At 38.5% G+C, this 24874-nt stretch overlaps 1 protein-coding gene across 9 annotated transcripts in view; it reads left to right on the top strand.

Moving 5' to 3' along the window:
• Nucleotides 1-24508, top strand: part of cadm1a (cell adhesion molecule 1a) — a 277291-nt gene extending 252783 nt beyond the window's left edge. For 3 of the 9 annotated variants that reach the window (XM_027134107.2, XM_027134110.2, XM_027134104.2), the window contains 3 exons: nt 4025-4057; nt 18703-18834; nt 19691-24508. In XM_027134107.2, the coding sequence (XP_026989908.1) occupies nt 4025-4057; nt 18703-18834; nt 19691-19809 (284 nt within the window). In that variant the 3' untranslated portion in view covers nt 19810-24508. The remainder of the gene's footprint in view (nt 1-4024; nt 4058-18702; nt 18835-19690) is intronic. The other 6 variants (XM_027134111.2, XM_027134106.2, XM_027134112.2 and 3 more) reach the window with 3 other exon arrangements.
• The last annotated feature ends 366 nt before the right edge of the window (nt 24509-24874 follow it).

Below are 24874 nucleotides of genomic sequence, written 5' to 3'. Positions count from 1 at the left end.
ACACTTTCAGCTCCCACAAACTTGCTGTAAAGTTGAAGACTGTAATAACTTAAGTGCTCTGTGCTCATTTCAGTTTGTTTTCTTCTCGTTCATTTCCCTTCCTCTCATTTGGTGCCTGCTACAATTTTCAAGAGAGCTTCAAAATTATAGCCTTAGTGCATATTTTTCTTAGATATACACGTTTGCATTTTCCCCTTGCTAACTTACTTTGCCAAGCCAGCTTAAGGATGTTATTTGAATGCAATGTTTTTTGAAAGGTTCCTAGAGCTATAATCATATAATTGTGAAGATTCCTTGAAAAAAAAAACAAATCAATGGAGAAGTGCAATAGATATGCAATAGACACTTTCTTTATTTTTGGTTTCTCATAAGTTTTTTTTGGTGTGGCTCAGATAGCTAAGCATTTAAGAAAGTTAAATTACCCTACCCCTTTTTTTTAAGTAACACCTGTAATTTTTGTCTTCTCAGACGGAGGAGGACAGTAGAATCTAAAAAGAAGAAATTCAGTCGTCACTCGGATCTCAGTCTTTATACTGTAGCTATACAATTAGAATTATAATGTCATGCCCATAGTGGCAAATTTTGCTGATTTTCAGCACGTGTCCTTCCCTTGTGCTGCAGGCGCATGTTCAGTTGCTGTCCCTGGTGTAAATACATTGTTGCAATTAGCCACGATGCAATGTGTCCGCTGTCATGTCTGCTGATATCAGCTGCTGATGTCAGCAAGGACAGTGCCTCAGGTGATCCGAGCTGAGACAAAGGGCTGTGCCTAGGCAGGATAGCCGCTGCTGTTCGACTGACGCATTGATATGCTCCTGCCCCGCAGCCTTCAACTGTAACAGGGTTAGCAGGCTCCCAGGGAAGCCTTCTATGATTGAGGGTTGGAGGACAAGCAGCGGATTGCACTACTTATTTTGGAGAAGCTCCTGCCTTTCTCCTGTCCCAAAGGAGCAGTGAAGAATCATACCCTCCTTCCAGCTCCTCCACTTTAACTATCTGTTAAAAGTCTGTCTTCTCAAACCCATTTTTATTGATGGAAATCTCAGCATGCATAAGAGGGCGGGAATCTTTCTCGTTCCTTCTCAATGTCAAATAATAACCTAAAGATATTATTCGTTACTTTGATCACCACCCCTATTCAGATGCACATGCTTTATCTCAAGATGTTGAACTCGAACCGCTCGCCCGGAGTGAACCAAGCATGCGTTCAAAGGCTCCAGCTGTTCATCTTTGATAACCACTCTGCTTTCGGACATGGCAGAAGTGCTCTCAACCCATTAGTTTTCAGTTTCTAGTGAAGACTTTACATAGAGTTCATATGAAAGCTGACTGAATTAGAAGAGCCTCTAGATGATACTGGTTCAGTTTCTTTACTATACTTTTACAGTTTCGAAGAACATTCCCTGCATACCAGAATGCGACAGACCAGCATAATTTAGCTTAAAGGTATGTCCTTCAAACGTTTCCGAAAAAGCAAAGCAGTCCTTTAATGTAGTTTTCTGATTGCAGTCTGAGCATTTAGGTGTACTCAGATATCCTGTTAGCCTGCACAAGCACTGACAATTATTATGATTATGCACATTTATTAATACATTTTTTAAATCCCTTTCATAAACCCTCTGAAATAACCTCATGTTAGCCAGATAGCTGTATTTAGAAGTGAATATCCTGAAGATTAATGAATCTGATGGAGAAATTCTCCTCAGAAATCCCGTTAACCTACCTCATGTTAGCCCATTAGCTGGATTTAGAAGTGAAAATGAACATGAATGAATAAGTCAGCCTAGCACATTTTAGCTATCTAGCTCACAATTCCAATGACATTTGAAACATTTCTAAATATGAATAAAAAAATCCTCTCGGGAATTGTTGAGATTGGAATCCTTACAGAAATCATGTTAACCAGCTAACGTATCATCTCTTCTAAAATGATGCTAGCTTAACTTACATAGGCTAGCTAGCTAGCATCTGAAATGGCAGTTATGAATATCTGTAAAAGGTAAGAAAAAACAGTCAGTAGCTCAAGATAGCTAGCTGTAACTAGCTGTAGCATGGAAGATTTATTAATTTTACAAACATCCTTTCAGAATATCCAGCCTGGCTAGATAGTTAACATGTATCGATGTGACTTGATTTGTGTGTGTGTGTATATATATATATATATATATATATATATATATATATATATATATATATATATATATATAATGGCTAGTTTTCACACCATGCTGATCAGATTTGGACGTTAAAATGGACAACAAACAATGCTATATATTTCTTTTTGTAGATTAGCTCTCAATTCAGCCCCACATTTCAACTTCACTGCAGAGTTTTCCCACTCATTGACCCAAGCTGTGTTGTGTTTCATGCTGCTTTGATTGGAGAGCAGTTGACTCCTTAAAACAGCACCTGCCACAGGTTTGCTCCTTCTCATCTCAGCATGCAGAGATTGCACTGCTCTCTCTCATCTTCCCTGGTGTGCTGTGCTTCGGATGCTAAGCCTCCACCACACATCCATACTTTGACCAGCTCCGGTAAACCGGTAGAGAAGAGGTAAACTGACCCTGCATCCATCAACACCTTCAACTTAATCTTAATGGAGAGTTAGCAGTGAGCATTAGGTTATGCTTCAAGGCCAAAGTGTCTGATGTTCAGACAACAACTGACATCCCTAATGTTTTTTTCAACCCCATAACAAGCACCTCTGCATTGCAGAGAAGCTTTCCTGGTGTGTTTGAAGTGTTCTGTGCCCTAAGGTAATGCACTGCAATGAGGGCTCTAGCTCTTGCACATGCCTCTAAATTTCAGAGTAGATCATTAATAAATGGCAGGGGGAAAAAGGAAGGCTTAGATGTAAGCTAAAAGGGAGAGTTGTACTGTTAATGACTAAAACTGATGAACATCCCCTCAAAATAACTACCATGCAAAACAGTCTCTGGCCTTAGATAACATTTAAGCTTGGCTCATTAATGACATATTCAAGATTTGATAGCAACAAATCGACAGCAGCTAAAAATAGAAGGTATTTTGATCACTATTTCATCTTGTTCCTCAATCACAGTTCGTTTTTTACTGACTGTACCCCCCTTAACAGGATTTTGTCAAAAACAAAGAACTGGCGAGGACTAAAAAAACTCATATTTGCATTGTAGCCATTTAATACCATATAGTATAGTGTGTTAATATCAGTGTCAGTATTAATATTGTTTTATTGTGTATCAGCCACAGCAGGATGGCTGAAGTTCTTATTAAATCCTCATAACAACAGTTCACATCTTTGAGGTATCCTGTAATGTGGAACTAATGTATCAGAAATCCTGTCAAATGTTAACCAAATGGCTGATGTGAAAATGGTCTGATTAGAATTAGTCAGAACTGTGAATGACCACTGTTAAGTTCTTGTTCCATCCCTGACGTTGCTTATTTTCCTATTACAGCATGTTATACGGAGTCATTTAACACCAGTTCCAATTTTCAAACAAACCCGTGATTTGAATTAGGGCCCCCTGTAATAACCACTATTAACCAATGCTGCTGTTAGAAAATAAATCAACCCCTTCCAACTGCAATCAAATATTTAAAAGTGATCACGCACTGATAGTTTTACAGGTGTGCCATGTTTGTGATGGTGCTGCTCTGAGAAAAAATAAGATCAACAGTTTGCAGTTCATACTGTATACCCGCCATCAGCCTTTCAGTTGCAAGTCTATATAAAAAAGTGCTGCCCCATTTTCCTAGAAACAAACAAGTGTGTTCTGACTGTGCTGCCTGTTGGATGGTGATGCTCTATTTCCTTTGATGTATGATGTTATATTTGTATTCCTGTTGGATAATCTGTGTGCTTTCTTTGTTTTTTTTCCTCCTGGGCTTGTTGCAAGGTGTTAGTTGTGTGTAAATGTCTTTTGCTTATTGTTTTCCGTTTGTTTTCTGTCCCTCCCCTCTCCCATTTCTCCTTTTTTTGCATGCCGTTCCCCGTTTCCCCTCCTCCCACCACCGCCTGTCACACCTCTCTTCGTGTGCTCAGACGCTGCGCCCAGCACTGAACCCGCTGCTCACGGTTGGTACCTCTCCCTCCTTCTTCTGCTAGCCCAGCATGCCTGGCACTGCATGCCAGCTGATCTCCGAGCACCGCTTAGTGCCCCCTGCCTCTGCAGGCAGCTGGAGACAAGCGCGGCGCTGAAATGACGAAAATGCCATGTTGTGTGACTGTCCGCCTCTTCCATCTGTCTGTATCCGTCTGACCCATCTGTTTGTCCTGCCTGTCCTGTGCTTGTCATCATCTCACGTCTATTGTCCTGGTCTTTTGCACTTGACTTTCACTCACCCACAGGTTTGGTCGCCTAACCCGGGTCTAACCAGGTATTTCTGTTTTAGGCTGCATGAGTCTCTATGCCATGCTGCTCCTGTCATATTCCCCTAATCTGCCTGCATCATTCCCATCAATTGAGATGCTCTTCAAAACTTTTTTACTTTATTTATCTATTTCTTTATTTATTTCGCTGACAAAGTGAAACAAAACCACATTGCAGATGCCACACCTCATGATAACACGAAGCGTTTCATTTGCATAACTAGCAAACTTTCTTATATTTCAGTAATAATACCAGAATCATGAAGAATTTCAACGTATAAATAATCGCATTCTTATGCAAAGATATTCCACTAACGTTTCATCTTTCTGTTTCTAACTCAATTTATTGAATTAGTTCACAGTTAATTCTATGTTGCACCTTTCTTTATACCTCACACACGATGAGATGAGATGTTATATTCAGGTTCTGAATATTTGATTTAATTTTATAATATGAGCTGCATTTCTTCATTCATGTGCATTCCCTTTTTAATATTTGAAGAGAAAATAAAAAGATCGAGTCTAATACAAGAGGTACATGTGAAGGTGAGACTCATTCTTGTACACATCTATAATGCAGAAGCAATGTATTTGAGGAGTAAACATGCTCACACCTGGATGGATGAATGCTGAACAGTGCACTGAGTGCCTGGCATTAATTGAGACACATACAGTTTACTGTTAACATTTTCCATGTCAGACAGCTTTACTCCTGTGCCATTGCATTACAGAACAAATCTTGCACGTCGCCCAGTGACTCAAAAGTCAAGAAGGTGAAACAAAATGTGATTTTTAATCAAGACTTTTTTTATTTTTCCATGTTGTTTCTCTGTAGCTGAGCTATTTCCTTATGGAGCACTGGCCAGTACTTGTCCTTTGAAAAAGAAATAAAGACAGTCCTTAGTCATGTGCAAGCTCTTTGCTGTTATCAGAATTAACATAAAAGAGCTAGTATTTAAAATGTAAGTTATGCGCTTTCATCCAGTTGCAAATGTAATCACATAAGAGCCTTGTTTAGGTCAGAAACACCATTTATGCGTTTATGATTTCAGCACTAATATCGATTTAGTCGTAATATATACAACTTTTACATCACCAACATTCCAGCAAGCTTTTTTTTTCTATAGACTGTTCCATAAACCTAGTGAATCAGTATGATTATGTATTTATTGATTTAAAAGCACTTCTGAATAAGGGTATCTGCCAAACACCATAAATGTAAATCTACATGTGAATGTAAAGTCAAACACTACTGAGCAGTGTGGAAAGGATATTCAATACGATCAGGTTGTGAATAAGAGCCTTGGCATGAGTGTAGTTTTTTGGTACAAAATAACATTATCCAGGTGAGATTATCTGCTGAAGCAAGGGTGAAACTTGAGCAACTGTTTTATGGAAGTTACAAATCTTTAGGATATCCACGCGTGAAGAAAACAAGTCACAAATGCACAAAGCTCTGAGCAGAAATAGAGCGTCAGGATGAATCGGGCAGGTCCGGAGGGCGAAAGCGACACAGCGTTAGAAGAGTGTCAGGGTTTGGGACAATAGGAAGCAAGAAAGACTTGATGAGTAGGTTTCCTCATGTAAAGTAACATTCAAAAAATATTTAAAGATGCTAGAAAAAGCGAGCTAGTTCAAAGATGGGTCAATTCTGGGCTCAGTTCCCTATAGGTGTTTAGCTTAATAATCACATTGTTTGCACATGATAAGCACCGTTTATCCACAGACTAGCTGTATCTTAGCAGCACGTAATAGATTCATTACTTTGTATAATGCTACACGTGTCATTAAGTCAGTGTTATCTAATTAGATTATTAGTTCGATTATTATCGCTGAATAAATATTTACTGATGCTACTTACTGTATACAATGCAAATGAGCTGAAGAGTTGTTTTACTCATATAAACAATACCAGTAAAGGCTATTTAAAGGTAATTTAAATATTTTTAAAAAACTGAACGTGACTTGCAGCATGGCTTTTCTGCATGTCTGCATGAAGGGACAAAAATATGTCTTTATGAACAGATCACAGGGTAACACAAGAGTGAAGTACAGTAAAGAACCAAAAGGGGTTTTTGCACTGACGCCATAGAAGAACCATTTCTGGTTCCACAAGAAACCAATCAGTAAATAGTTGTATAAAGTTCCCCCTTGATCTTTGTGCCAAAAATGACAGTTGTATAGTCTGAAGAACTGTTTTCCACAAGAACAAACCTTTGTACATGGATGTTAAAGGTTCTTTATAGAAACACACACTCTGACATTTAAGAATCTTTATTTGTAAGAGTGTGAAATTCCCACTATTCGGTAAGACCCAAAGGAAGATAAGTTTGCTTTTGAGTCTGGTTTGCTTCCTGGTTTTTTCCTCATGTCATTTATAAAATTGTTTTTGTTGTTTTTTTTCCTATGAGATTTATGACAATGTATTTTTAAATAAATAAATAAACCGATATAAACAGTTCATAACTTGATAATAAAGACTAAATTGCACAAATTGTATACTGCACAATATTTCATATACATTACTCGATACTATTGACTAGTTATTATGAAATCTTTTAACAGTGTAATGAAATAGAACACATGTACAGCCTTTAATGTGCATTATTGTTGGCCTGTGTGTATTATTTCTTTAATTCTATTAAGCAGGAGTGTGTTTGGTGAAATGCTGTACCTGAGATGTTTCTTTCACATTTTGACCACTCTCTCTCTCTCTCTCTCTCTCTCTCTCTCTCTCTCTCTCTCTCTCTCTCTCTCTCTCTCTCTCTCTCTCTCTCTCTCACACACACACACACACACACACACACACACTCTCTCTCTCTCTCTCTCTCTTTCTGGCATCAGTGTCCATTTTCACACGCCTCTCTTTTGTAGCCAAAGCACAAACCCTGTTTACCATCTTATTTTTTCGACTGCGCTACTTTCACTGTTGGGGAGAGTTCTCTCTTCTCTGATAACAGTCTTTTTTAGTCTCTCTGGTGTAGCCTAGCAACAAGCTGTTCAAGGAATAAGGGAGGTTTTCAACTGTGAGTGTGTGTGTGTTTGTGAGCGCGTGTGTGTGTGTGCTTGGTGTGTGTGTGTGCATGCTTGTGTGTGTGTGTGTGTGTGTGTGTGTGTGTGTGTTGAGGGAGGGGTGACTGGAGTAGGATTCCTCAGCAAAAAAAAAATGCTAGCACATTACCACAGAAAGTAGTCCCATTTGAGTATTTTGGCTGTACTGTGTGTTTTGCTATTCCTTTCTTCCTTTGTCAGGAGAGAGATATATAAAAGGGTTTACAATATTTGAGAGCTTGGCCTTGTTGAAAAAATGCCCATCTTGTTAGATGAGCATGTCGTTCAGTGGAGCTGCAGCTGGAATATGAATCACGCAGCAGGTGAGAAGAAACATGGCTCTGTGGGTCAGATAGATCAAATCCTTATCAGCGTGTCAGTCCTTGTCATCCACTGGCTCTATAGCCTGACACTCGTGCCTGCTATTAATCGCTCCTCTCTCACCCGAACCAGCATGTACAGTATTTACAGCCACACACACACACACACACACAGCCTTGTCCCTCATAGCCTGATTTATCACTATCTTGTCACTGTTTTCAGAGCAGTAAATGGAGAGGACCTTTTCTCCAATCTCTCTCCTTCTATTAGAATGAAGGGATCCCAGATGAATGCTGATTGTGAGAGCCTGCAGAGAGATGCTCTCTCTCTATCTCTCTCTCACTCTCTCTCTTCCCTCCTCCCTCCTTCCCCAATATTATTCCACCCCATCCCAGCATGCTCTTTATTCTCCTCCTCATTTTCAAACCAGATGATTGAACACCATTCACATCTTCTTTATTCCATCATTCTTTTGTTTAGTATTTCACCGTACATTCAGACCTGGCAAACACAGAGCTGGCATGTCTCAGCTAGTCATTCGGTCACATCAAGAGCAACAGGAAGAAGCCAGGTGTAAAAGAACCTCTGTGTGGTGCATCTGATTCTACCAGATAAGAAATGACTACACTCTAGCCAAGTGCAAAGTAATGGTGCACAAAAAAAAAATCTGGGAAAAAAAATCCTTTCTTACTTCTCCATTCAGCTGAGTTTCCCTTTTATATTGGGGGAGAAAATGATTTTCATTTTTCTGCTCGTACTTTAACCAAATTTCTGCTTCAACTTTGATAATACCAATTCATGAATAATGTCTTAAATTTTGTCTTTTGAATGCCGAAGTAGCGTGTAACGAAACAAAGCCTGTAAAATGAATAGCTGGCTTTAGAAAAGTATGAATAGAAAGCTGCAAGTAACACATGCGAAGCCGAAATTAAGCAAGGGCTTAGTGAGTTTCCTAACTCTATCTCTCTTTTCATAACCACTCCAACAATTCACATATATGTATAAAGTTAAGCCTATTTTTAATATGATTTTTTTAAAACAGAGCACACAGTGGACATATCAACTGGGCAGAATACAATTGATAACACAGAAAAGTAGCTTGACCTCCTGTCTATAATGTAATACATTTAAATAAAAGTACTTTTCCACTAAATATAATAATAATGGTGAGAAGAACATCGTGAAAAGAATCTATGTAGCACCGATCCGTTTCTTCTTAGTATGACCTTCACAGTGAACATGCAAAGATCAGGACAATGTGATTAGCTGTTTTATTGGTTACATGAACCTTCAAGATGCTGCCCTTTTGATATGCTGTCGTTCCTCATGGAATATTGACTAGGTGTCCTGCTTTGCTGCCACACTTGGTTTTCCAGTTGGTTTGCTGAAAATGAGAGACAAAATTTATGTCACTTGACACTACATGCTTGGTTAATTGTAGTATTTTGCTGGTCAGATATGTTCATACACATCACTCACTCCAGTTGTCTTTACTACAAAACTGAAAGGAGAGAAAGAAGCCTATTATCCGAATATATAAGGGAAATAGAAAAAATGGCACAGAGACAATAATGTGTATAATTCAGGTTGTGAGGTTGGTAGGCAGAGATTACAATCAAGTTCATCTACCAGCTGCCTTTCTCATGCACTCATGCACTAAGTTCAATTTGTTAAGTTTTAAGTATAATCATAGGACAAGAACATCTTCCAAGACTAGCATTTGCTTTTTTTGTTCTTCTCTGTCCACTGGCCGAGAGAGGGCAGGCGCTTATGTTACCAGAGCGGCGTTGCATGCCGATGCCCAGTCGGCACTCTAATCCTCTATCTGAGAGGCGAACATGATGGAAAGGACACACCTGCCAACATGCCTGTCAGGCTCGGCGTGTGTGGAGGAGATAATTGACCAGTCTCTGAACCACAGGGAGCGACCATAGCAGAATGCAGTGGGATAATGACCACTTTGCTCTCAGCTGGACGGCATCAGGTGAAGCAGAAGAGTTTGCGCCTTTAATATCCTCGAATTATCACATGCAGATGCCATTACAGACACAGATTTCATCAATCAATGGGAGGCTTCCTCCATAGCTTAGAAACTTCAATAGTTTTTCAAGTCATCCATACTTCATTTTCTCACACTGTTTTCTCGAATGTCCTTTCATGAAGTTGGCTGTTTATATACGGCTGTCAGAAGTGCTTTTGTTGGTGTTGTCTTGTGAGTGGCATTTAGGTGAGATAGGTAGGACTGCCTGAAGGCCCCTCAAAGGCAATGCACATATGTTGCACTAATTAGTCTGGGAGGGTGGACTGGGACGATTTCACATAAGCCTGAACTGCTTTCTGTCTCACCAGTGCTGGCTGGTCAGCAGAACGATGAGGCCCTGTGTGAATGGAGTGTTGCATTTCTAGAAGGAGGACAAGCCCAGGTCTAAGACTAAGCTGATTTCCCAGTAGGCATTGTTCTATCCATATGTTCAGAATATAATCTACAGTAATCTCCATCTCATGATTTTCAGTCTGTAGGCTTAAGCAGGCTCTCACGCACTGGGGAAGAAGCCACTGATGGCCAGGTTCATTACTGCTTCCTTCCTCTCCCACACCTCCTCATACTATATCTCATCTTTCTGTTTTTTGGCAACTTGTAAGCAATAATGCTCATGATATAGAAAAATACACTTCTTCTATATCGTCTGAAATTTAAACATTTCTTACCATCAATTAAGGGTCTCACGATAGATCAAAGATACACAAGTGCTAAAGACACCTATAGACTCCTCTATAGACTATACCTGGCCAAAAAGCTCATGCTGGGAAGGGGAAATCTTTTCTGTCTGTAGCCTATGCTCAGTCGTGAGTGTGAGCCAAATAGTTTTTGATGTGAGGACTATATGAGAGACACCTGTTCAGGCTTCCACCCACTCAGGAAGTCAAAGGTTTTCATTTGCACTATCCAGGAACTGGCTTACCCACTGTGAACTAGATCTCTTATTATGACTAGACCAACCCAAGCCAAAAAGCATCCCAAATTACAGTAAAAGCTCCACCGAATGAATTTTTTCAGAACCCATGCTAGCAGTGTCTTCTTATAAAGCATGTGCGTATATCGCTTATAATATGAGGCTTCTTATGGAATTGTGAATCACAACTGTTAAAAAAGGCAGATGACGGCAACTTTTTAATGTGCACTACATCCCATTCTATGAAGGTGGCTGCTCTCTGCGGCAATAGGCCCTGCTGAAGAGGACGGCTGGTGTCTTGTCAACCAGCTAGGAGAAATTTCTACTGATACCACTACTCTGGGGAAATGAAGAAAGCATCTGAGGAATTCCTTCTGCCTGTGCTAAGTTTGTATGCTCCTGGAAGGGACATCTTATCCTGGATTAGCTGTGACAAACCACATTTCCTTCCATTTTAAAGCACAGCAACAACAGTCCCTTGTGTTGAACGTGTTGTAGTCAGGATTGCATAATGTTAGACTGAAGCGGATAGAAAGCACCCCCAGCAATCATTTGAAAAATGATTTGAAAAAGAACACAAGGAGGAAACAGGCACTTCATTTAAATTCCCTTTATCAAGAAATACACACTCACCTATCCTATCAATGTCCATTCAGCTAGTCTATATTGTCCTCTTTCTGCTGTCCTGCCTCTTGTCACCCACCCTGGCCCAGCTATTTCCTCCCCTGCATACTGTTAATATGGCTCTGCGGGGGTTACCATGGCTGGCAGTAATGATAGAGTTCCAGGCAGAAAGGGGTGGCTGGCATAAAGGAGAAGATGAACAGACATTGAACAGAGAAAAGGGCAACTAGGAAGCTAAGTCAGTTATGGCTCCATTGTTTTTCTCTCCGTCTCTGCAGGATTGCATTACTGAGACATGAAAGATAGGTTCTGACCCTTTGAAAGTGTGAGATGCAGCACAGCTCAGTAATGGGTTCCTTCCCATAATGCTGTTGTGACCGCTAGCCTGCTGTCGCTGTGCCTAAATTGCCAGATAAAGCAGTTGTGGTTTTGAAAATCAGATAAGGATGCATTCTGGTTTAGATTTGTGTTTGTATTTTTTTGGGGGGAAGGCCTCATCAAGTTTCTTTATTTCTAATGTAATTACATTTTTAATATGTTTAACCAGCAACCTTTCAGAATAACCCCAGAGATTTCATAGAAGGAAATTGAGTAGAAATTGAATTGAATCTGGTCAGGGTTTGTCATCGACAATGGGCCCTGCTGTAATGTAATCACTAATTATCGCAATTTGTCTGAACAACAAAGAAAAAGTGAGATGGGGACCCTCGTTCTTAATATGCTGTCCTGTTGGGAGCCTGTTGTTGTTTTCAATTGCATTCGGATCACATGGAATATTTGGACAGATGTAGTGCCGTGAGGACTACCCAAAGGTTCTCCAGATTTAATGTTGCTTGCTTGCTACAATGATTGCCTTATGTTACAATCTTTGTTGAATAATGGTAAATTGCTAAATGGAGCTACAGACTGCTGCAGACTGCAATAACTATAAACTAGGCTACTTAGAGTGTGGCGTACTGTTTTATACGCAAACTCATTCCCCTTAACTACACATGACTTCCCATTTCAATGAAATATATCAAGGTGAAATCCATTCCAATCCATATTTACAATGAGAAACCAGTGCATACCTTTGGGTGGATAGAGTGGGATAAAACATTCTACACAAACCTCTCTTTTAAGTGACAGGAAAAGATTGGGTCAATGAGATTTTTAATTACATTTTCACAATGGCACAGGACTGCTTCTGGGCTGGAGGGACACAGGTAAATGCAGACAGGCTTTGTAATAACACATCTGTCATCCATCTGCCCATAGGCCCAAGAGCAGAGCTCTTTCATTACAGTCTGCTCACACGCTCACAACGGCAATCGCTATTGCTTAATTAGAAGATTAGAGGATCCAATTAGAAGATCTCCTGTCTCAGAGATCAACACATCCTTTGAAATGAGACACTTTTGTTGCCCCGAGGGTCGCCATTTCCTTCTTGTCAATTTGATTGTGTCTGAGCAAGTGCAATGGGTTTCTGCCAGCCTGTGGGCACACTGGCCAGGTTGTCCTTCAACAGAGGTTTGAATTTCTTAGGAGAACTCCAAGCCACATTGACATAGCCAAAACCGGAAAGCCACTGGAAAGCCAAAGTGTAGTGTCAGCTGTGCGTATTTTTCTTACTGATCCTTTTGCAAGCCTTTTTTGTGTTATTTATCACTTAGTAGCATAACAGTACACTTCAAACTGAGATAAGTAATATGCAGTAGACTGCAGTGTAGTCTTACTTTGCAGTGAGTATAAAGAAGAATATGTTTTTTTGACAAATGATGTTGGGTAACTGATAGCAATCCTTTAGATCTGCATCCATGTTTGCATCTTATCGAGCAGAATAACTTATCAAGTACTGGGTCCTGCATTTGATTTAATTCTGGTGTCATTCTTTCAGTTGGCCACCAAATGAGGTTTGATGTCAGATGTGTGTTCATTTGATACCGCATGTCAAATTTACTTATCTTAATGCTGTTTCAGCAGATCCTGGTATATTACTGGCTGTAAATTTCCATGTGATATTAAAAGAAGAAGTGTACATCCATTTCTAAAGAAATTGAGCTGTGCAATCAGAACCAAATTGTTTTGTATAAGAAATTATATTTTAAATCTAAAACCTGAATTCATTTTTTTTAAAAAGGTTTTAAGAAACAAGGCTGGTTGTTTTAAATACCAGTTTTGTCAGGTTTAGTGCTAAATATTGCTCTCAACCCATAATATTTTACCTGAAGACTACATTAATATACAAAATGCTGCCACTAAGATTTTTTTTAATCATCTCTCTTAGCCATAATGTACTAGGTGCATTTATAACTAACTGCAAGTATGAATTTCAAGTATGTATTATATTTAGACACAAACTGTAAACTACTCTAACAGGTTTAGCAAAGGCCATTATAATTGTTCACAGGAGGATAATATCTATTGCTTCTTGAATTTCATTTGAGAAAGTTATTAGAACTGGCCAGTGATTGCCAGAATCCATGCTGATAAAACAACGGCTGTCTTAGCTTTAGGAATTTAAGTAATTACCTATGAGAGCAAGAACAAATGTAGCTACAGGCTTTGCTCATATAGGAAGAAATATCAGTGCCCTTATCTGCATCTTGCCTTGAAAGTCCTCAATGTGAAAACACTAAACTTTGGAAATGGTCACAGATATTTTTGTCAATATGCAGTGTCTTTTTTTTTTTGTAGAATTCTAGACAATTCTACGATTAGATATTTTTTTTCAACTTATGTGAAAAAAAGTCATTCGAATGAAAAAGTCATTCAAAAGTGATAGTGGAGCGATAAAGATAATACATGTTGCGGTCATGCTGAAGGATTGTGATAAAGGAAGAGAATACCTAGATCGATACATAATAGTTTGGCTTGCTTTATCTCTTTGTCCACCACGCACCATGTTCTAAAGACTCTAATAGTGTGAGCGTGATGACAGACAAGGTCACACCTTTTGTTTCCTCTGCAAGTCTGAAGATGTGCTTCAGGGAAACACTGCTGTATTTATTTGATGACCTTATCTGGTCAATTGTCCAACTACAAATCAACTTTATTGTCTCAGGTGACTCCTAACCAGTAGACATGAACTCCATCATCAAAAGCCAGTTTCGAAGCGGACCAGCATGGAAAGCTCCTGAGACCTCTTCTGAGACCCTTGGAGCGAAGAGTGTGCTCTTCTTATTCAGGCCAGATTGCTTTTGCACTGGTACTTCACAAGTCCTGGCATTACACCTAGCTTTGTTTGTTTACTCGCTAGCTTTCCATCTGCTGGTTGTCTTCATTTGGACTTTGAACGCCGGAATTAAATGTCAGCCTCAGGTTTTCTCTTCCCTTTGTGCCGCTGTGGAGAGTTTGTGGGTTTTTAGTTGTGTCCATTATATCATTCCTTTTTAATACCATCCTCCCAATAGGTTTTAGTTTGAAGCTTTGCAACTGATGTGATGCCTCAGTATGGTTTTGCTATTCTTTTTGAATTTGCCATGTATGTGAGCTAAAAGTGAATCCCGCTTGCAAAGCTGCTCAAATTGATACTAATCATATTTTCCACTCAATCTAAAAGCTAATGCAGTGAATTGGTGAAAGTGAATTGGTGAAAGTGAAAGTGAATTGGTGAATTGGTGAAAGTGTAAACCATATGGCAGAAAGCAGTCAGGTTAAGAGGTGTTACATAAACACCTGTGCCAGTGCATTTTAACCTAATGGTTTGTATGTTGCCCATTGGTTTTATGGACAAATGTTTGGGTTTGTTGCAGATCCTGTATCTGGTGTTACACAATTCTACTTGGTTTTCCACAGACTTTTTATCTAGCTCTTGCCCATAAGTCAGAACTAAGCTTGGCTGAAGGTTTTCCTTTGGATTAGCCTGCAGAGATCCACATACAGACATTGTCTGCTGAAATTTCTCTACTGTCCATCCAGTAGCCTCTGGCATGGACACCAGGAGTCCGTAACAACCCTACAACACTACAGGACACCGATATTTAAAAGTGTTCTTTGTCTAAAAACTGGATAGAGCTATGCTTTGTAGCTTGTCCATGCTGTAACATGAAACCAAGTGTTCATTTTTGATGGTGTGCAGTATTTTGAAATGAAATTGCTTTTTCTTTATTCCAACAATGATCCTCTGCCAGTTATCTGAGATGATTAATCGGAGGTAGGGTGTCAGTTTGCAGTAACGGTCTTCCTTTAATAGTTTCCTTTTAATAAACATAACTTCAGATTTAGAGCAATAAGAGAAAGCGTCATCCTTTCCAAAGAGCTAACTACACAGTCACACAGTCTCCACATCCTGCTTTAGAAAAGATGAATTCAGGAACCATGCTCTACCTTTTCTCCCAATCTCATCTAACCCTACAGGCTTTCCAGTCCCTTTCATTACAGTTCTAAATGTTAAACACGAGTACTGTTTGCGGTAATCATTCACAAATAAGCAGCATGCAATACATTTGATTATCTTATCTATTGTACTCAATTGAGATGAGAGCAAATTTTAGGGGTTTCATTAAGACACCAATTTCTCAGAATTATTGAATATTCTGGAGGCAAACTGTCTAGATGAGATTAGATATGGTTGTTTGAGAATTACTCACTTCTAAACCATCTGCCTCTGAAATTACACATTACCCAAACTGGTTGACTCACAGTGGACCCTTATTGAATTAGAATTTCATTCATTGTGTTAAGAGTGGCCCTGGATACCTGTGTGCCACATGCAGCAAGAGCACAAGCTTCAATCTTCTCTTTCATTGTTGTGGCTGTTCTCTGCACACCCCTTCATTTATTTTCTGACAGTGGAGAGAAGTGGGTGGGGGGGGGGGGGCAGGGCACTGAGAGAGACAGAGTGAGAGAGAGAAAGAAATCTTTAAAAGTTGGATGGGATGGGACAGTCCTCTCCACTACTTGTACTCCACTTGTTAAGTTAATTGCTATCAAGTTCACTCAATCTCCAGTTTAGCAGAGCCAACGGACAGACTGACAATATATCAAATGAATGATGACACACTTAAAATTTTTATCTGTCCCATATAGCAAGGGAGGACGAAGGCACTACACTCATCTGAACGGCAACAGTTCAGTCTTGATCAGATCATATTTCGAGTATAATCCATAAGGATTAAAACACAACAGGACATGCTGTTATATAAAGCGAATCAACAGCAGGGTGGTGACATGGTGCAGATTACAGCAATTTGCCAACTAGCTTTTTAATTAAAGAATGACAGGCTGTACTTTTTATTTATTTATACTTGCTTCAGTACAGTTTTATTATAGTCACTGTTTTACATCTAACTGATGCAATGTCACTGATAAGCTCTTCAAAAATGCTTAATAAGCACCTCCTTACAGAAAATGTCACCATAACAGTTACTATAGAAACGATAACATATGTACATAAGTTTACATGCTTTGACATGCTGCCGCTTAGTTATCTCAATTATATGCAGTTGTCATTGCTGTAACTGACCCATATCTGACAAAACATCCATATTAGATGAAGAACTGTCTCCCGCCTAGGTGGCAGGTAAACTCGAAATGAACGAACTGATTCTATATCATGTTTATCCCTCCTTGTATGTTGATTTTCTGGAGTGCTGCTGATGGAGCCTGGTTCACATTAACATCTTAATAAGAGAGTGTGCCAAACTATGTCTTTACCTCCTCACTGAAAAGAGTGAATTGGGTGTCAGGCTGATTCCTGTTGACTTTAATTGAATCTGCTGTCTGCATGGGGACAGAGAACATCTTAAAAACACTATCAGGTTTGTCAAGTCATTTTTGGTTGTTTTTGGCAGCTACCACTGTGGTATTATTTCCCCCTGCTCCCAGTCTCACACACAAGTTGTTTATAAGGTGAGATTGGGTGGGATGTTGTACAAGCACACCGATGTGTGTTTTCACGGTTTTTGTTATCCTCTAATAAGTTGTGGCCTGTCGGTTTTTGTTTTTGAACTCCCTCAGGAAATCCAGCAGCCCTCAGATTTAGACCAGAGATGAGTGTGGGAGATTGCCGTGAGTAAACACATAGGGCTGATCAACTCCTCGTGACTGGATTACCAAGCGCTGGATTGCTCGGCCGCTCCAGCAATCCTCGCTTCCTTCCTTTTCCTTCGCTGTCCTTTTCAATCAAGTCAGAGGGTGAATTTTTTGGTCAGGCGTTACGGAACAGTAAATATAGACTTTGAAATGCACTAGTGGACGTGTCTGTCTTGATTCATGATTTTCAGGCCTTTGCTTTTTTTTTTGCTTTTTTTTTTTTGCTTTTTTTTTTTTTTTACCAGTGATGAGGTCGTGTTGTACTGTGGGAGTGAACTTGAACTGTCTTGGATGTGAGGTGAAAATGATGCTGAATCCTTACAGAGGGCAGGCTTCAGCCCATTTTCCTTTCCCATCTCCCACCAAACTCTTTAATTTCCGAGCTAAGTGTGAAATATTGATGAAAAATTTTGAGCCTTCTTTTCACCATGAAAGAACCAATCAAGTCCACAAGCCAGCATTAACTTTGGGTTGTCATGGATGCCTACACTTGATCAATAAACTTCACATATCATTACAGCGGGCTGCATCTGAGGTGCCTGCCTTGTTCTTGGCCTGGAGTGGTAGAAATCTTTCTTAAAAATTGCCTGTGATTCACATTCTTAGTCTCGAGGGCAAAGTGTATTTCAGTGCCAGATTCATTTAAGGTGTAGTACTGAGCTTTTATGCTACTGATATGAGGACATGGACCTTTCAAGTCAAAGCCTATCTTTTTGATGAGAATTGTTGCCCTGTTAGATGCTTTTCTGCTTTCCTAACTACTTTCTTGGTGGTTTGTGTTTCTCACTTAAGCATAGGGTTCAGCTAATTGGTCTACAAATCTTCATATGGGCTGTGGTAATAAAAACAATGGTTAATAACATAACAAGTTATTTTGATCTACTTATGAACTACTTTGTTTGAAATAATGTTCACTGTATGTGATTAAATGTTCTAACATTTTCCATTTTCCTAACTATTTGTGTGCTAAGGTGTTTGAAGACTCAGAGGTCTAGTAAAAAGTCCTGTTTACTGGAAGTGTCTAGTTTTTTAACCTCAATAAATAAATTCTATAAGTAAACACATAAAAACTCTAACGGTCATTTCCATTAAAAAAGGGACTTTTCTTTTTACCCCACTGACTTTTGCCAGTAAGTCCTAAATTTGTCCTGGAATAGATATGGCTATGTTTCTGATGCTTTTTTCCAGAAAGGGAAAAAAGGAACATGCTTGCTGTTTTGGCAGACTGTAAATTGTTTATGACACTTGTAAATTGCTTTTAAGACACACTCTAAGGAGTGCAACCCTTTGAGAATCTTCAAAACCCACCTATTTGCCTTTTTTATGATTTCTACAATCTGTTATTTTTAAGGTGTCCACTTTTTTCTGTGTATTATTTTGTCCCAGTAGACTCCAGAGCAGGAGCAGGAGCTCAAAGAGCGGTGGACCATGCTGTCATCGGAGGGGTGGTGGCCGTCGTGGTCTTCGCCATGCTTTGTCTTCTTATCATTTTGGGCCGATACTTCGCAAGACACAAAGGTTCGTAGACAGCTTATTACCACACAAATTGCACTCTCATTCTAAGATGAGGTCAAGAGACCTGGTAATTATTTAGGCAAAGATTTTTGGTGGAAAGGACTCTGCTGAGGCACAGCATCTTGCTGTGGAACTGCTACAATTCTTTGGTGTTACGTGGCTGAGATTGGCATCCCTCGGGGCTCAGTGCAGTTCTGTGTTTTTATTATGAAAAAAGAGTCCAGTTTTCATTGCGGCTACTGCTTTCATTATCAAGCAGTAGACTGTAGGGACAGGAATAATACCACTCGGAAATGAAGTTTGAAGTGGCGTTGTTATTCTCACCACCTTGTTACATTTTGAAGGTTAATCCTGAAGTGCAAGTCGGCGCGAATGGAAAACACCGGCGTCTCTGATTTGGAGAGGTTTTTCATGGAAATTGAAGAATATATTTTCATAAATTAATGGTGACTTTGAACAAAACGATCAACAGGCTTGTTCCTCAGAAACATGTGCCATGCCCATTTTGCAATGATTTGCTGGTTTTAATGGTGCTCATTTGCTATTGCAAATGAGAGCTGCGGAAATGTATTCTGTAATCAAACTGTCTCCCATGTTTTATCATCTGAAATTGGTTTGAGGCGCCTGCTACGTTTGCATATAAAAAGCAGCGTAGTGGTACAGCCTGCAGCGCTGCACGCACCTTACTTACAGGCATCCCACTCGCATTTTAAAGTCTGTGTGATCGACACTCCTGGTAAATTAAAGAAGCCACTCCAGACAGTCTTTTAAGACCCACCGGTTGCATCAGTCAGATGCCGTAGGGTGTTCAGAGCGTATTAGTTTTATCATTATAACTTTCTGTGAAACTTCCTTACAGGTACCTACTTCACACATGAAGCGAAAGGGGCAGACGATGCGGCCGACGCCGACACGGCCATCATCAACGCTGAAGGTGGACACAACAACTCGGATGAAAAGAAGGAATACTATATCTGATTGTACAAATCTCTGGTTGTCTTGTTATTATTATTATTATTATTATTATTATTATTATTATTATTATTATTATTATTTTTATTTGGGTTTTTTTTGGATGGTTGGGATGGGAGGGGCATGGAGGGGTTAAGAGCAGGGACTGTCTTTTTTTTTTTTGCTTTGTTTTTTGTTTTTTGTTCTTCTTCCTGGGGATTGAATGATGTAGACTACATGGACACCTGAGATTAATTAGCCATTGTCTTTGTGGATTTTGAGCTGGTGGGGATAAAGGGTCAGGGTCAGGGGGTGGAGGGGATGGGATGGGAAAGGGGAAGGGATGTGGTTGCCAGATGTTACCATGTATCACTATAGAAAGCTTCACCATTGAACACCTCCCAAACTGCTGGTACTCTTATATTTTTCTTTCGCCTTCAGTTCTGACCATTTGCAGAAACTTCTGTGCCTTCTTCTGAATTTCTTTTCTCTGTCAAGCTTTTGGTTTTGAACTCCCGACTTGGCATGCTTTCCCAAGCATAAGCGCAATCCTCGTTCCTTCATCCGTGTTCCTTTTACCAGTGTCGCAGTCTGCTTTCCTATGAGGGTAAATATACACAGCGCCTCAAGACACTCCTGCACTGTGTAGGCATCAAGTTCTTCTACTGCAAACCAAAATCCCATCATATCTGATCCTCTATACTGTGAGAAGGCCAGGTTATATGGCACCATTTTCCACATCCTTTTAGTGATTCCAGAACATGTGTATTATGTTTTAAATATCCAAGAATTCAAAATGAGGAAAAGTAAAAGTATGACACGTTAAAGACCATTCAATCCCACTCAGTTGTACATTAGTGCTATAGGAGAGGACTGCACCTCTTTCTATCTTGGCAGGCCTTTCTGCATTGCTACAGAATGCTTCTTTTTTTTTTTTTTAAATATTGCCTCGGTGTCATCTGTTTGGTTTTCAAATTACATGTGCCAGTACGACGTGCAGGCAAATTATTTTCATCTTGACATTCTGCACTTACAGAGGCACATTGTTTGGTTGCACTCAGCTAGATGTTGTTGAAACCCTTTTTTTGTGGATATTTATTGCTTGGGTATAATGTTGTCTTTTTTCTTTTGCTATTGTCATTTGGAAATGTTGCAAAAAAAAAAAAAAATCCATAATGGCAAAATAATTGCCATGACATAAAAAAGGTCAAACTCTTTTTTTTTTTCTTTTGTTTTTGTCGTTAGAAATAGATGCTCTAGCTTTCTTGAGCTGGTGGTGATGGTCCTGTAGCACATGCTTATCTGACTACCTAAAATATTGTCAACGCAAACTGTGGGTCTGTTAGTACTGTAGGTTTTAGATTTTGGTTTCAGTATATATGACTTGACAAGTGTAGGATGCAACCAAGATGTTTCTTTTGGACTGTGGGATGTTCTATAATATAATTATACTACCTAAGGACAAATCCTCAACATTTCCTCATGTAGACGTTGTAGTTATGTGCTAATGATGACAAACCCCAGCCGTGATTATGGTACATATCTTAATAGTGGTGCAGCTAATCTAAATGCTGTATCTAATGTTTTACAACAAACTTTAATAAAAAAAAGAACCAATGTTTAGTCAAAGGTAACTGATTATATTACGAATAAACAGAACAATCAGAATTCAGTACCAGTGCTCCATTCGTACATAATCAGCCTACCTGATTGGCTCTGTTGGTTTAGGATTAGAGTTGAATTCTCCAGGAAATGGTTTGTTATTAGTGTTTAATCAATTTAAAAAGGTACATAAATATCTTACCATGTTCCTGATTCAAAGTTATAGAGATAAAGAGATTTCCATAAAGGTTTTTTAGCGTTGGTCACAAGTCTTCAGTTTTTCGATTCACAAAGGATCTCCAGAAGTCCAATTTCAATGTTTGCATAAAGAACATACAATTTTACTGATTCAGCGTTTATTCAGAATGGATCTGTGTAGAATTTGTTGAAGTCTGTATAATAGTTAGTATATGGGTTAATTGAGAAATTGGCTTTTTGGAGCGAGTCCTTTCTTTTGTTTTCCAATCCAAATCAATAAATGACTAAAGTCAAAAGCTTTATAAACTGGCCCTAGTTCTCAGCTTCACTTCACCAGCATGACGATGAACATGGTCACAATCGTTTGTATGCTGCCAACATGCTGATCAAAAGATGAACAGGTCAGACAGGAAGTTGAATCTATACTGAACAACAAACAAACAGATTTATGTACTGTATTTAACCTTATGTGCAGCTCCACCAACTCTGTGAACTGAATTGATGTAGGAAATCCCAGATGGGTTCAGTAGAACCGATCAGCCCCGAGATATGTGTGTGTGTGTGTGTGTGTGTGTGTATATATATATATATATATATATGTATATATATATATATATATATATATATATATATATATATATATATACACACATACATACATATATATATATATATATATATATATGTATATATATATACACACACACACTCATAATTAATGTGACTCGCACTCATCTTTTATTACACTTTATCGCTGAAACTAACAGAAATCAAACATGTCGAACACACTGGTGTTTTTTGCTCTTAAATCTGGTTTAAAAAAAAAAAAACTTGAAGTAAGCAGGGCCTTCTTCTGAATGCATCCTGTACCCCTGGATGAAGAAAAAAAGCTTCATTTCTCATACATGGAAAAATTTATATATATATATATATATATATATATATATATATATATATATATATATATATATATATATATATATATATATACACATATATATGTAAGCATCTGTAGCTCAGCCGACAAAAGTGTATGTGGATGTCGTTTTCCAGAACTCCGACTCTTCCTCTCTTCCTCTCATGTCAAGTGCAAACCGATCAGTTTAAAGCTGAGGGTTCTTTTTATGAAGTTACAGTATGGTTTTTGCTCGTCACATTGTGCTGTTGAGTAGACACCATGCCCTGCTGACCTCTTGTGTGTAAATAGGACAAATGAGGTTAGGGAGAAATCACTGCTTTGCTTTATTTTGTTATTTAAAATTTTAAAAACTACACCTTCGCTAAACTTTCAGTATGTGTTTGACCATTAGAAAGCTTCTTTATTCTTCCTATTTTCTAGCACAGTACAGAAAGAATGTCTTACAGTTCCGAGGTGTAATTAGAGATGTGCGATTGTGTGACTTTTCCATAGTGGACTTTGTTTAGCTTTGGTCAAAAGTCTGGTGGCTTCAATTCACGCAAGATCTCAGAGTCCATCCTTCGACATTTGCATCCGTGGAAAAAAAAAATACCGTTTTACTGATTCAGTGGTCGTTTAGACTGGGCCGGTGTACATTTTGTTAAACTTGATATGTTAGACCTATTTTAAATGTGTCGGTTGTGGTCTTTTGAGGACTTGAATGTCCAAAATAGGACTCTATGGAAATGCAGCGTTGTGCAAAATTGTTGTTTTTAAACACCTCCATTTTTGTCTGTTATTTGTACAGTGGAAAAAAAGGTCCAAAAATCGCAAACTGCCTGTGGTGATATGTGAATTTGGGAATTTGGATTTTAGCGCATTTTGTCTTCTTTTATACAGCTACAGTCATTGTTTTCATGCCCCATTTTATACAGTTACAATCGTTGATTTCGACTCCCCCATGTTAAATAGTGCAAAAGTGTTAATGACGTATTTAGAATCGAAATTCATTAATTCTTTGATTTTGTTGTTGTTGTTTCGCCCTGCCTCAGGTTCACCCACGACAAACAAACACTAATGTTTGCATCTCAGGTAGATTGCAACATCATGCCCCCTTTCATTAATGAAGTCAGTGCGAATTAATCAGAAGAATCGGAAGTCTAGAGAAAAGAAAACGGTTCAAATTTGCATTACAGATGTACATTTTTCTTTAATTCTTTAATATTTGGTCACTGTACACAGAATGTTAAGTATTCATTTTAGACCTTGTTCATGAAGAAACAATGCTGAATGATATTAAAAAGACAGAAAGACAAGCATCAGTTACAAACTCAGCATATATATATATATATATATATATATATATATATATATATATATATATATATATATATATATATATATATATATATATATATATATATATCAGTCTGGCTTCAGATGGGTTGGATCACTTGAAAGATTTGGATGTTTATCACCCATAGATTTAGGTTGAATTTTTCTGTCTCTCTGCTGTACTTGGGCAATGTTACTGTGTATTAATGAAAACAAAAAATATCCACATTCCCATGCACATTTTGTATTGGTTCATTTTAGACATTTTTACAAAAATGGAGAGTTCTTGTCTTAATAAAAAGAAAAGATATTAATGTTCAAAGTAATTACTGTATGTGGTGTTTTCTTTTTTTTTTTGTCCTTTGCTACATAAACTGATTTCATGTTTCTACAATCAAATGGCATTCAAGGAAAACATAAAAGTGTGACCATTTGTCCCATCAGCTAATTATAACTAATTATAATATAACTTTCTTTAGAAAGTCTATAGCTTCTTTTCTTCTTAACACAACTGAAATGTCGGGCATATTTGAACACTCTATAATGTCAGAACACTCTATAATGTCAGAACACTCTATAATGTCAGGCATGTTTGAGTAAAATCAGAAGTAGAAATAATGCTCTATCAATATGTTTTTCTCTGCTGTCTGTTTTGAGGAATAAAACATGCTGTTATAGCAAAATGATCAACAACATGCCTTTTATATACCATAGCTTAAAGATGAATGTTTAAGAATACTGAAACTACATCCAAATGACACTATGCACTTACTATGCACTATGAACCCTACTGTGTGGTGTACTGTATGAATTTTAGAAGAGTAGTATATTTTTTCTTTAATAACCAGAAGTATGAGCTGTTTCCCAATACAAGGCTAAATGACATCAAGTGCATGGAACGCTGAGTGTTGAAAAAATCACTTACATCAGTATGGCTAATTAAAAATAAAGCATTTATAAGATACATTTCTCTACAGAAGCACAGCTGTGATTATGCTAGCACTTAAAATGCACTTTTCTTGTTTTCAGCATGATCACACTACTCACACTGTTTCTACT

This window comes from Tachysurus fulvidraco, chromosome 21 (assembly GCF_022655615.1).
Source record: "Tachysurus fulvidraco isolate hzauxx_2018 chromosome 21, HZAU_PFXX_2.0, whole genome shotgun sequence".
NCBI classification, from domain to species: domain Eukaryota; kingdom Metazoa; phylum Chordata; class Actinopteri; order Siluriformes; family Bagridae; genus Tachysurus; species Tachysurus fulvidraco.
Note: the sequence above shows the minus strand (reverse complement) of the source record. Positions and strands in the feature narration are given on the sequence as shown.